The 14997-nt window shown below is 37.1% G+C and overlaps 1 protein-coding gene across 1 annotated transcript in view; it reads right to left on the reverse strand.

Annotated features, from left to right (window-relative positions):
• Nucleotides 1-14557, reverse strand: part of KCNH7 (potassium voltage-gated channel, subfamily H (eag-related), member 7) — a 245497-nt gene extending 230940 nt beyond the window's left edge. The window contains exons 1-2 of the mRNA XM_009325389.1: nucleotides 14292-14557; nucleotides 12033-12263 (exon numbers count right to left, since the gene is read on the reverse strand). Coding sequence (XP_009323664.1) covers nucleotides 12033-12263; nucleotides 14292-14367 — 307 coding nt within the window. The 5' untranslated portion in view covers nucleotides 14368-14557. The remainder of the gene's footprint in view (nucleotides 1-12032; nucleotides 12264-14291) is intronic.
• Nucleotides 14558-14997: the final 440 nt, after the last annotated feature.

Genomic DNA, 14997 nt, shown 5'->3' on the forward strand with positions numbered 1-14997 from the left:
AGTCTCCTCCTGACCTAAATTCTTCTTGATTCTATGAAAATATGGTGGCTATAAAAGACCAATCTAACAAAAGGACTTCTTTGCCATACTGGAATGGTAAAATGTTATATATGAGTTAGAATATGTGCCATGCTAACAGAACGCTTTCCGAAAGCAAACACGGCTGAGTGATTGCTATTTAAAGATTCTCATGTGAAACAAAGCATTACTTGTTATACAGATTGTGCCAGTTTCTAAAAAACAAGATACAAACAAAGGGTGAAATCCAAGAGAGGAAAAAGTTACAATCTAAACTACGTTATGAGAATATCCCTGGTTAATATACCAAGTTTAGAGATGAGCTAGTTGAATCTGAACAGATGTATTATATCCTGCAGAAATGTCCATTTTCCTGTTGGTAAGTTTATGTAACTCTCACAAGTATTCAGGATCATGGAGGACAGACTCCATTATACACACTTAAAAAGCTGAATCAAGCTGGAGTCTAATGAAATTTTAGTTATTTGAATGTTTGGAAAGTGGGAGGTTTTTGTTTTGGGAAGGAAGTAAAGCCTTGTTCATTATATGATACATGCAGCACCAGCTGAAGACAAATAATGCTCCAATAAAATACAGTTTTGCTTTCTTTTAAAATGTCAATGTGGCTTAAGAATGATTCATAGGCTCTGTATGACTGATTCATGGTTCTCCTGAATAAGTGCTACAACTATCACAACAAAGTCCAATGTGACACTTGCAAATGGTAAGTTTGTCTGTTTGGAAAAATTGTGAGCTTAGCAGCCACTGAACTTTCTTAACCATGCCTCCTATATTTTTTTCTTTGTCATTTATTTGGCAGTTCTATTTTCTGTATCAAATTTGGAAACCCTGAGGGCTGAACTTGATACGGGGCTTACATGGGAAAAAGATGAACAGGACTTGATTCCACCTCTGCATTCTTTAACCCTGTGGCAAGAGAAGGAAGCAGTTTGGCCCCTTCTGCCATTCAGAATAACCCCAGCTGTCTCTAACCCCATTCTAGCACTTGAGGATCATTACAGTGTGTATCCTCTCTAACAGAAGATGTTGTTCCTCTAGAAATTATCCCTTATTAGAGACAGGACAGAGACATGCACACAACTGCATCATCCCAGGGTGTCTCTTTTCTCGGACCTGGCCTGTGGTCTGAGATACGCATTTAAGAATAATTCCTATTCAGTGCAATTGCTATTAAAGATTGTTTTACAGAACTATTCCCCGTTGAATATCATTTCCTATTCTCACTCTGTTATCCATTTCATCAACTTGATCATGTTGGGGTTGGGGTTTTTTGTAGCATTTATTTATACATACACAATGCTCTTGTCTATACTGGGAAATGTTACAGTGCAACCTTGGTGTACCATCTTAGGAAAGAGAGGAGGATAGTGCAAACTACAGGAGAGAGTGATGGTTTGGAACTGTGAGCTTTTCAAGAATAATCTGTCTTTCAAGGTAAGAGACTCACTGCATTAGTCAATCAGCTCATTAGGAGTCACTTTAATTTGTTGTTCAGTTCAGACTTCCTGTGACTGAATGTATTTAATAAGAATAATTTTTTATTAGTAAAACTGTTGTGAACTATAGAATATCAGTTTGTATTCTATGATTCGGTGATGGGGTAGGAGGTAATTTTGGCAGCTCCTCAAAGTGGTTGTTAAACCTCTTGAGAGGGAGAAATGCCCTTTTATAATATATATATGGAACAATATATATAATTGAAAATCTAGTCCTAAATTTGCTTTTACATGCAAAAGTTCAGGTCAGTCATTTCCCCTGGAGTAACTGAACCTCAGTGTGATCTTCGTAACTATGACACTTTAGTTGTCTGATATTTTAGTGCCTGTGGCCCCTAAGGGGCAAAAAAATTTTGGATAATCTGTTTTCCAGGTAACAATCAAGGTTAAACATGTAGAAATATTTCTCCATCATTTCAAAAACTAGTTGATACATTTTCTTAAATTCCTCAGAAAGTGGAAATAAAGTGCTTTATTCACAACTTTTTTTATTTACAGGAAAATGATCCCAAGGTGAAAGGAAAAGGGAGTAAGACCAAAATATTACTGAAAAGGGAAACAATTCACTCAGTTCCCATGAAGCAGGGACAAATGCTCTTGCACATTCAAATGTGAGAGAAATCATGTTTGAAATACAAGCAGCCACACAGAATGTATTTATCTGGCTAATAATTACGTTTTGCATATGTTGAGTTCTGCAGAGACAGTGACACTACTGGCAATTCTGCTTCTGTAGGATCTGGTTTTTTTACAAATGAGGTCAAAAGACAACCAGAAATGAATGTAAACAGACCTGCGTGGTCTATTGAAAAGCTCCCTCAGCTGTAATATTCTTGGTTTGTGTAGTTATTTTTATAAAATAGAATTGCATACCTGTCAGCTAGGAAGAATAGTTGTCTGTGGACCATGTATTCCTTCCCCTTTTTTCCTCTTTAAATAAACAGTAACCAGAGAAGGCGGATGCCACCTGCACCTAGCGCCTGATCTACAAACATCACACATATCAGGCACTAACTCTGTTTGTAGCGGCAGTAGCAGTTAGTAGTTTTTAATTAACGTTTTGAGCATTTGGGAGCAGCTCCTTAGACCCCAGTTCTACTCCTGACATGAGAGAAGGGATTTGCAAGTTTTAGGATAAAGAGAAACAATGTCTTAATACAGTTTTGTGGTCACCCACAAACAGTACTCAAACTCTGCTTTATCCCTCTACAAAACTTTTCTCTGAAACTCTGTGGGTAAAACACTAAAGCCGCTTCTGTGCCACCTCATATTCTTGTTGCCATAAGCAATCAGTATAACTTACAGAAGCACTAAGGATGCTCTGAACTATGGACCAGCATGGACTGACTCAGGATTAACATTATACATAGGCTGTCTTTCACATCAGTTCATGAGCCGCTCCATTAATCCACAGAGAAGGCTCAGATATTGATTTATAGATACCTGGTTTTGTACTTCAAGGCTGTTATTCTCTCACATAATATGGTATGTTGTCCCTGACTCCAGAAATAGTCCTTTTGGGAAGTGTTGTCATTTCTGTTGGATGGACTTTAGTGTTAAATTGATTCCTGGTACATTTTATCATGCAAAAATAATGCTGGGCACTTATGATGGAAAAAAAGGAACACATTTTCCTTTCTTTTATTATCATTATTTAAAATGACGTGGACTTCAGGTTTTCTTTCTTTCTTTCCCATTTGTGAATTGAAAGCCATTTTTCAAGCAAGTAGACAGAACTGCAACAGTATTTTACCTTAAATACCATGACAATAGGATTTATGGACTACTGAGTTTCATGTTCTTTTGAAAGTATAAAAAGAAATGCTTTCTTGTACAACAGCCATAAACATGCAAAATACTAATGAGATTATCTGGCATTTTTTCCAGAGAGGAAGGAGTAAAGCAGATTGGCACAAATGAGTTTTGAAAGGAGGAAATTTGCAAGCTATTTTCAGACATACACTTGCATTGATTTGAATGAAAATCAGCAGAGAATGCTCTAAGAAATAAATAATCTCAAAGGGGCACAGACTCCAAAGTCTGAGAACAGCTGGGAATAAGTGCTTTAGAACATGTGTGTTAGTGATGAAACATATTTACATGATGATTAACTGCTTTTCAAGCAGCCTAGGTATAAGACAAAGGCAAAAACCCTAATATATGTCTATCCTTGTTCTGAAGTGATCTCTGCCTCTCTACCCTGTAGATTAAAATGGAGGAAGGTTTTGTCTGTGTTTTGCATGTTTCTTTCATAACTTGTTGTCTTTGTATGTAGCAGCTCAGATCCAGCTAATACTACTTAGCAATGGCACAATATGTCTCTACCAGCAGTGCTCTAATACCTTAGATCAGGATATTTAGTGTTGCAGAAATTAAATTTTGCAGTTTAATTCTGTGAAAGCTGTGGATACACAAGCCAAGACCTGTGTGTGCAGGTATTGATATCTTGCTCTCAAGCCTTTAGTGCTTCTAGGAACAGAAATAATCAGTTACTATATAGTCCCATGCATTTGCTCTAAAGAGGCCAACATTTCATAAATTGATACTGTCAAGGATCAGTGTATTTGGGTATTATGATAAATCCTAATTTCCCGGTATTTGAAGTAAACTCTTGTTTACCTCTGTGAACTGAACTGACAATTTAGGCAAGACTTTCTGGTTTCCACTGCAGTCTCATGTGGCAAATCAGGGATTTAAATGAGGTCACGGCAAAATGTAAAAGAAAGCATTACTATTGGCTATGGAACTATGGAGGAACAAGGACGGGAAAGCAAGAAATTTCAGCAGGTAGGGAAGTAGCGAAGGCAGCTGTGATTTCTGGCCTAAGCTTTCTTCTGGTCATTCCCACTCAACTATGAGCAATGAAATACATTAATAATGTTGACATTTAAACACCACCTTTAGGTTTTGATGATATGATGGCTTTTTGTTAACAATGAAGCTGGAATATATTCTTTTTGTGGATAACGTTTCAGTGCTGTGATCAAGGGCATTATCAAAACTAGGTATAATGAGATCTATAACTAGAGTCTCGTTAACGAAACAGAAAAAGACAAGAGGACCTCCCCTTTATACTGTTTACTTTGACTTTTTTTCAGATTGAATTTTGGTATCCTTTGTGGTGATCTTTACTGATGAGATTTCACTGTGATTACAGAATTAATGAATTAAAAAAAATAGAAATGAAAAGGCTATATTGTACCAGAAAGTTGGTGAGGGAGCTTAAAATGGAGTACCTATGGAAATGCTGGAGGTCAAAAAGCATTTTGTGACTAGTGATGGCTGCAATTCTGCTTCCCAAATGAAATTTTATTTTGATTTCTAAGAAATAATTCAAATATGTATGTTATTGCCTTTAAAACAAAAACAGTATACTAGACTAAAAAGTTCAAGCTAGAGAAAATTATAACACCAGTACTTCTCACCTCAGAGATGTGAACTTTCAGAGATGTACACTGTGTGAAACCAGCTGTAACTATAGAGCCACATTACCTCACTGTCATTGTCATGCATCTGCTCTGCCTAGATCTAGGTTCACAGCTACAGTTCTGATTGCTTTTGAGATATGCAGTTTCCAGAGCGCGTTAGCAATTTCCATAGTCAGCTTGGTCTTACTACTCTGAATCCTATACTCCTTGATTAAGTTTTTTCCATACTTAGCTGGGAAGCTGGGAAGAATATGGACTGTCTAGCACATAGACTGAGTCATACACTGAGTCAAATATGTAGGGAACACTTTAAAACTGGACTTGAAACCACTAAGATAAAATCTAATCCACACCACTATTCTCTTTCCATTGCTTGAAACCAGAGAGAACAGCACCGATGTCAAGACTGGTACTATTCGAAGTGTGATGTTCTGAAGTTTGTATAGTACCAAACATGCATAAGGCTGCTACTAGAAAAGCAGTTGCTCTTCCCTCATGTCTATTGCAAGGTATGATGTCTGATTTGCTCTCTGCATCTCTTTTTGATATAGGGGCCAATTTGGTGGAGAAGAGAAAGAACCAATCAGTAATGCAAATTAGGAGTATGGAATAACTCTCTTATCAGAATGTAACGTTAAAAAGGATGCATACTGAAGATGGAAGGAGGACACAATAAAATCATGTGAAACCACACCAAAAAATAGACTAACAGCTTCTGTTCTTTTCGTCTCATAACCCAAAACCAAAATAGCTTTCACTAAAACTGAAAGGAACGTATTCAAAGCAGATAAAAAACTTTGTCAGGCAATGCCTAATTAAAAGATGAAACTCTTCTCCATAGGATATTATCATTCTAAACAGCTTAGAAAAACTTTAATTTTGAGTACGTGTATCATATCGTAACCTTCTAGTGCCATTTGACTCCAGAATGTGACACCTTTCTTACCACTGTGGGACTCTCTTCTTTAAAGTCAGCAATCGTTGATTCTTTGTAGATCAAGCAAGGGAAATTTGGGTCCCTTGATTAGTGTAAGTTGACCCCGTGACTTTCTGAATCCTGCTGTAAAACTGTACGGTGGAAGTCCAGTGGCAGAAGAGTTCCCTCTGGACACTGCACTGAAATGAAAGACTCCTCCTGATCCAGTAGCCTGCAGGTTTTTTATTAGTGCCATGGAGGAACTTAAAAGTGTCAGAAGAGATTTTTCCAAACTGAGTAAGATTTTTTCTGTTAAAGATGCAGTAGCTATAATAATAGCAGTTGTATTTTTCATTATTTGTTAAAATTAGATATATTTAATCATACCTTTCTGACCCTAAACACTGACAAAGAGAATAATTGTAAAGGCAATTTAATTTTTGTTCCTTTTTATTCAGATACTGTCTCTCATTAGCAGGAATACATGAATGGGAAAAATGATCTTCTATAAAAGCCCTCTTCTTATAGAAAATAAATTCATCTTAACCTGAGAAGAAAAAAGAATATATTGGAAAGCCAAGGAATTGAAAAATATGATTGAAATTGGCCCATAAATAAACCTACTTAGTATATCTGAGAGCTGCTTTATCATAATCATTAGGTATCCCATGTGAAATGTGCATAAGAAGTGACCCACAGTCCTGGGCAGGCACAGGAGCCATAACTAAATGGGGATGGGTAAATGAGATCATTGAGGTATCAGCTCGCTGCTGATGGTGCTCCCTGTTGCAAAAACAGTAATACTGAATGGGACAAGGGACAGCCTTGTCTCTTAGAACAAGTAGTAAAACCTAAGGTAGAAATATTACACTACAGACATAAGAAAAGGTCATCCATTTCCAATAGTTCAACACCTTCATTAACATTCGGGATTTGATCCAAGGGGTTTTTTTTTAAGCATATTTGGAAAAAACTTGCATTAAGACATGATTTTTGGGCAGCTTTTTGTTGGGGCGTAACTATCAAAATGCAGTCAGATAGTATTTCTTAAACCAAGAACAACTACAGCAGCAGGGTATTAGACAGTGACTTGATTCATTGACCTTTCTCATCAGCTCTGGTTAAGGCATTGAATCTATAGTCAAAACTGCGCTTGCTGACCCTCATGTTAGAGCTAATCTAAAGGGACTTGACATACATGCAAGGGTCTTTCTTTTCAGTTGTATTTTTAATTGATCGGTAGGTTCACAGCATTTATAGAAGACAAACAGGTGATAAAACGCCTATGCTGGCTGAAGTCTAGACGATGACCTTCTAAATGAAGTCGTGATCTTTCTATTTTAGAACACTTAATACCATTTTCACTTTCTTTTGTCAGTATGTTTACACATTTTTTTATTTTCTTATCCTCAAAAAAGAGCTTAGAAAGCCTTAAAAATCTTAGTTTGGAATCTTATGTGTTTTGAAAATACAAATATGTTTAATTTGCAGTCAAATGTAGCAAATTACATTTCTCAAACGGGGTAAGTGGCAAGTAATTTGTGAGGTTTGTAAACACTCTGCAAATAATTGCTTAATCTTATCTTTGCTCAAACCTAGACTCTTCTGTAGTGCTTCTTATCCCTAGAATATCTGACGTGTACAGGGGAAGCTTAAATGATCTCCCTACCTGCCTTTAACAAGTATACTCTGTAAGCTTAGATATAGCCCACTGTTGTTCACAAAACGTAGAGTAAGAAGTAAAAAAGTATTCAGTGTGATACAATCCTTTCTGATTATCATACATCCATTCTCAATCCCCAAATAATTATACTTTTTATGTCAAAAGCTTTACAGCTTTACCACCTCAAGCAATATTTTACAGCTGTCAAGAATGATTTATGCAATAATGACTTAAACTGCAAAATGGAGTCCTCAAAGGAAGAGCTGTCAAATATTTTCACCACAAATAACTTTATTAAAGAAAGAATTGATATTCTGTATAAACAATATCTTACCTTCAACTATAATACAGATCATATAGCTATATGATTTGTGAAAATGAAATTGTAAGATAGTGAGCAATATACTATACTGCTACTTTGATATCAGAGTATAATTTTTGAATTAAGCAGATGTTAATGCCTAATGGGTAAGACTTTAAAAAAAAATCTGTTTCAAAATAATAGTTCTTGTGATTTGTCTGTATTTATCTATTGTTCTTTTTAAAAAGGGATGTTTACATTAAAAAAGACATTTACTGAGTCTTTAATACCACGAGTACATCCAGTGATGTTTGTGGAGCTTCTTCTGTGATGAGAACCTATAAATTTGGACCCTTAGTTTTGACATCCATCTGTTCCCATTAACCATTTTTCTCAGTAGTAATTCATTCTTTTGATAAGTATGTAATCACCTACTGTGGCACTACTCTAACAGGACAGAGGACTAGAACTTTGCCTGGATTGTGTAAATACGCTTCGAAAAGGAAAAAGGAGTGAGGAGAAACTAAAACCAAATGTAGGCTATATTAACAACCTTATTCTGATACAAACACTGCAAGAGGAGCTAGTAAGGCTTTTAGCTGCAAACATTAAAAACTTCTGTGAAGACAGGGCACCGGTGTGGTTGGGACAGGGCCTGCTGGGTGCGTAAGTAATGCTGGCATCCCACCTCCATGCCATCTAAATAATTACACAAAGCTATCACAAGTACTCTCCCCCTCTCCTCTGCACCCTCCCCACACTGCACAGTGGAAAGGGAAACGTGCCAAGTCTAGGTAACACATTTATAAAACCATGATACATCGAATTTGCATTCCCCTTTGACCACCGCATCTTCTGTCTGCCGTGTTTAAGGCAGTGTAGATTCAAGCAACAGCCATTTTCTGAAAATCAACCTGCTACAAATTTTTTCCTGTCCTTCTGCCCCCTTTTCTTCAAGCGTGTGATCTGGCCTAAACCTTAAAGCGGTGAACAAACAGCAGCATTCAGTCTTGCCTCATCAAGACGTTTAAAACTCAAAAACTTGCACTTTCTTTCATCTAGAAAAGTGGACTATAGATCAGTAGAGAACATCAGAATCCTATTTCCCAGTATGCATGCAATGCCATTTTTCTAGTGCAAGAATTTCCTTTTAAGTTGAACTTTAAAGCTGTGACATTTTGGAACTATGTGAGGTGGTATTTAGGATTAAATAGAAAAAGCATTAGTTATAGAGTGATTCCCTTTCTGATATCTGCATTGCTGGACTTCTGATGACAGATTAGCTTTATAAGTGAGGGGATATATGATCCCACTGACATTTGCTTTACTGTGAAATATTAAAATAATTTTTAATATTATCAGTGGCTTATGTAGAGTAAATGATAGTGTGATGTGGAATAAGGTTTTATTTGCAATTCACTGGGCATTTATGCGGGACTGTACAATATGGTCTTCAGAAACTCCTGTCGGTGGAACCTCAAGCGATTCACACCTTCATGAGCTGCCGTCCTCCTCTGTATGCTTAGTATTATGTTAAATATTATACAATGGGTGGCTATGAAATATAATGTCAAATCAAACTTTCAAGCAGCGGGTAGTTCATTGGAGTTACTTGGGTTACTCACATGGAGAAAGTTACATTTCTAACTGTGCTGGTATTGACCTCTTCAAATATTCTCATATTCACTCACAGCACACAGTACAAAATAAGCTACTAACCAGGCACTAGACTCTCAGATTTTTAGAAAATTCTTTAAATTCATTTTGCTTCACAACCTGGAGGAAGCGCTTGTTAGGTATCACCATTCTGTATATTGCTATAATATACAGTGTGTGTTATCTACAGCGTGAATATATATATTCCATACATTGCAAAAACAAATTTGCAAATTTGAAAAAGTGAAGTAAGTGAAGAAGCGAAGATGAAAAGTGAAGCATATCTTTTCAGGAATTTAGAATAACTATAGAATATGTTTACTGGCGTTTATTATATCCATCATAGAGGTAGTTTCAATTTTATGATACCACATAAACTTCAGATCTTTTTATCACATTTTGTAAAGAAATGGAACATTATGTGGAATGAAACAAAAAAGTCTGTACATACAAATGATCAAGTTGTCAGACATTTACACATTTGAGTGTCAGACCTATCTTGTATTTTGTCGACTTTTGCCTGTAATCAGTGACTTGATATTTTAAATTATATTTACAATTCAAAACAATTCACCTGTATTTGTTTAAATTTAGCAGTGCATATAGTGCACACGGTAAATCCTGCTCACATTTTGACCAGTAAAATTTTGAGGCATTCAACTCAAATTTGTCTAGAACTGTTGTCTGTAGCTTTTGAAATTCCTTAACCTTCAAATATATGGTCTAGTAATTTAAAGAAACTATTCACAGAAGCAAAGTTACTGAGAACCCTTATGCATAAGATTGTTTACACTGAATAATCCATAACTCTCATTTATAATGTGCTTCAAAATTCAAAACTATTTACAAAAGATAAGGCAATTTTTACAGACAGTTTTACTTTGGTTTGCCTCAAACAGATTATGGTGTGTTGCATGATGCCAGATTTCAGCATTTTAGAAAAATATATATTTATGGTAATTGACAGATAAGCAGTACTTTAGTTAAGCGCCTTTCCCTCTTTCCTAATATCTTGGGAGACTGAGGTACTTATAAACGACCAGATCTCAAAACAGTCCAGGCTGGTGGCTGTGAAAGTTAGCAATGACATTCTTCTTTTGCAATATTATTTTTAACACACACCAAGTTAAAACAAACACAGGCTAGATGTGTAAAAGAGACACAGTGTCAGTTCTCCTGAGAAATCTATGTTCAAGGCACAGCTACAACAACAAATCTTCACCAAAATCTGCTCCAGACCACTGAATCAGATCTAAGAATAAAGGACTCTACTGAGAATGTGCTAAGAAGAATATGCTTAAATATTGGTAGCGTCGGTAGAATGGTTGGCCTGAGTCCTATCTGAATTATACCAGCCTAAGCTAAAAATAATATTACTTAAGTTTCTCCGAAATAACAACAGAATTATTGAGAACAGGGTTTAACTCTGTGACTTTAAAATGCGAGAGCATCCATTGCATGTGATTCTAAAATTGATGCAAACAACACACTGGCGCTTCTCCAGAACTAATTTAAGCTCAGCATTTGAATATGAATTTCCTTTTCCTTCTCCCAAGAGTGTACACAGCAGAAGACAGAATAAGGTACATCACACTTAGCCGTTACTTGGATTTGTTTGAAAGACGGATATTTCTGTAAATAACCCTAGGTAATTAGGAAAAAAACCCCAAACCCCTACATATAACTATTATGTATCATAATTAGTTTTCATGTGTATGCATTTTTTAATCTGCAAATACAGTCGTTTATCCATTTTATGCTCTTAACAGGAAAAAAGCATCAGCATAGCAGATTTAGCCATTCTTCCTTATATCAGCAATAGTGTTAACAGTTATATAATGAGTCTTCACTGAATAACAGGGAAACTCTTTGTAGTTTAGCCATCCCAGAATTTTTACTCTGACAACACAATTCTAGGACAACTTCTATGGTTCAGTTGCAGGTACTCCAACTTCACAATACTCATCTCTGAAAAAGACTTGTCCCTTTCTTTATAAGCTAATGCTTTCTTCGTGATAGGCCATTTTTTGCTACTTTTAACCTTGTACTTTTCCCAGTAAAATACTGCATTAAATCAAGGCATGGTTCCAATTGTGTGAGGCAGGCAGAGTTAAGCCCCTGAAACCAATACACCATTCCTGTGTCCTGTGAGATGAAACAGTTCATAAAAATTAACATTCACAGGATGTCCCCCCTATGCTTGTGTTACCTGTTCATTATTGTAGGGCTGTTTACTTTAGGAGACTTAGATCTGCTTTAAACCAACCGAGAGGAGAACTTTTGTTCAACATTTGCAAAGACAGTGCTAGCTTCATTCAGCTGTTAGAGTCAGCGTACAGTGATACACTCTATACACCCACCACTTTCAGGGCAGATTCCCTTACTGGTATACGTAAGTGCACTTCACTGGACTTCGAAGAAATTACAACACTGCTCCAGCAAAGGGTCTGGCCGGCAGATCATACACACTTCTTTTACCAATCAACTGATAACCAAACACACAAAAAGTCTTGCAAATAAAACCAGACTTTACCATCTTTGTGATAATAGGTGACTTCTACTTTCCTCTCCTCTGACCCCAGCAGTGCTTGAGCAATTTGGGCAATATGATGTCTTTTGGTCTCTGGCCCATGAAGAAAATCACAGGTGCAAGGTTTCTGCATGACATCTGGCCTGGAGAACCCGGTCATCTCACAGAACCCATCATTGCAGTAGATGATAGCACAATTCTGCACTCTAGCATTAGCAATGATGAATTTTTTATCTGCAATAAAAGAAAGTGATGCATTTTTTAGTACTCTTTCAACATTTCATAAAGTGTCGACTGCCTGGATGGATGCTAAACAGCCCTTCTTTTCCCTGGGATGCCTGAAATGCAGAGATTTTCAGTCATTTAAGGTAGCTAATTTGATCCATAGCTTTTAAGAAACTTCAATAGGTTTAGAATACATTAAAGATGAAGATAGTTGTCTTTTAAGGAAATAAAACCAGATTATGCAAGTCTTTTGCAAAACTCCTTTTGACTTCAAAATTTTGTCTTTTTTAGCTTCACTGAAACCCAGGTGATGAGCGCCATCCTGTCAGCCGTAACTCCAGGAAAGTCCTTGACAAGTTAGTAGCTTCTTTTGGGGGGAAGTGGGGCCTCGGGAAGGGGGCTCTACTCAAGTGAAGGGCTTCCTGGGATAAGGTCCGACCAGCTCAGTCTACTCTGTAGGGATTTTCATCGAGGTGAATGACAGCAAGTTTATAGTCAGTATTTTAACAAAACTATCTAAAAAAGAACACAATAATTTTGTTTCCCTCTGTGATTATTTTAGAAGTTGCATTTATAAAAGAAAATATTCCTTAGTAAAAAAAAAAGGAGTGTGAAGGTACATGAAAACCAAAGATTGTGATGTTGGAAACATTTTGCACAGTCCGCTGAAGTTCTGTGCCTCAGTCCATCATCCTTTCCCAAACCCTCACCTGACAGAAAGGTTCAAACATTTTCAATTGTTATTTCATTTGTTTCTGTTTACCACTATAACACACTATTCCCATTGTAATTATAAATGTGCAGCTTTGATACATTTACTGTTAATAACATGAATTTCTGCTTACTTAATCACACTAGTAGGTCCCTTGCTTTATAAAAGACTTTTTATGTGGCACCAAGTTAGCAGTACAAGTCTTGAAAATTTTAAAAATATTCTGTCTTTGAACACAGTGAAATATTTGGAGAGAGAAATATAGCTTTCATTCTTGTTTTTTCTACTGTCTTTCAATCATGCTGAATTTTCACTATCACTTGCCTAGTTAGTAGGTAGTGCTTTGTTCTCTTCAAAATATATACACTTTACTGCATAAAAATTTTACTCGAGTAGCAACACTGACTTAGCATTTAGATAAATTAGGACTACAAACACTGTCTTAATTTTTTTTCTCAAATAATATAAATATTAAATTGGTAACATGGGTTTAAGTATAATGAAGTATATAAACCGGAGTTAGCTGTAACGGTTTGCACCAGACTGATACTAAAAATATGCTAAATATTTAAATAAATGTACATATATCAAAACTGCTGTTTCTAAATGAAATTCATCTTAAGCATCAAGTGTTACCCTCTTACTGTTAACAGTAAACCAGAGTTCCGGCCAGGAAAAGCACTTCAGCTTCAGCCTCCTCGACAGGTAGTAAACTGCTGCATTGGAAAAGATCTCTCAGACTCTCCCTGAGGATGCATTTGCACTGGTTTGATAGATATTTTAGGCTTGCATAAACAAAGCAGAAATATTTGACAGCTATATTAAAATGCAGTCATGACAACAAGGTAAGAGAGTATTTTCCCTTTAATAACTCCTCTGCGTATTATGTTTCCTCTAAATCAAAGTCTGACTGTTCTGCTTTATTTTGAAAAGACAATGATAATTAATAATAATACTAACAACAACAATAATAAATCCAGCTGATTTTTTAGACATTGCACAGGCAACAAGATTGTACACTCTGCTGTTAGAGCCATCTCACCAGTTCAGAACAAGGTAAGAGATGTAACTTCTATAGCTATACAATATGGATACAGTCAAAGATAAAAACTAGTCCTTGAAATGGGGGGAAAAAAAGCCCAGTAATTCAAGTCGATAATCTGTATTCTAGATCAAAAACAGTGTTACTCCTGCTAGGGATCCCCTCCTTACCTCTGGGGTTTTCTTTACAAGCTACAAACTTAAAATAGTCTGGAGCTGCTGTCCATTTAGTCACAAGCAGAATCAAACTACTGTAGCAAAATAGATAGAAAGAGAGAACTTACTTTGCCCTTCAAATTTTCGTATGATTGTACCCAAAAATGTATTTTGTGGTGCCACATGACCTCTGCGAACAGGCATGTTTGTACAGGTCTTCGGTTTTCTGTGCACAATGACTTCTCCAAGGATCTCCTACACGGCTCCAGCCCAAAGCACCGAGCCAGCTACCCTTTGTGACAAATCATCGTCCTCTGGAGCTCGGAAATCTCTTCCCATTAGCACCACTTCTAGATACACGCTTTTCCTATTGGAGTCAGATCCATCCCTCAGTTTCTTTCTTTTTCTTTCTTTCCTTGCTTTCTTTTCTATTTTTTTCCCGGAGGAGCTCGGACGCTATTGTCTGGGGCGGGTAGGGGAGGGGTAAGCAGGAGGAGGTGGGGGGGGGAAGATTACAAGGGTAATCGATCTCTAGCACCAAACATCGCCAATTTTCCAAAGCAAATGGCTGTGACCCGGCAGCTTCCGACGCTGTAGTGATGGTTAGAGGGCTGGAAGACTAATGTTGCTCCGCTGCCAGAGGGAGTGACGTTCCCCCCCTCCGGGCTTCACCACGGCGCGCAGCAGCTCGGATTACTCAAGCGTGGCTTAGCAAGAGTCAGCCAATAAATCTCTTCAAAACTCAGCGACAAACAGCGGCATCAGGAATGAGCTAGACCCCGGCAGCACCGCGACGTGCCACATCCCCCACCGCTGCGGCTGCAGGGGGGGCAG

Source organism: Pygoscelis adeliae, unplaced genomic scaffold, assembly GCF_000699105.1.
Source record: "Pygoscelis adeliae isolate BGI_AS28 unplaced genomic scaffold, ASM69910v1 Scaffold106, whole genome shotgun sequence".
Lineage (NCBI taxonomy): Eukaryota > Metazoa > Chordata > Aves > Sphenisciformes > Spheniscidae > Pygoscelis > Pygoscelis adeliae.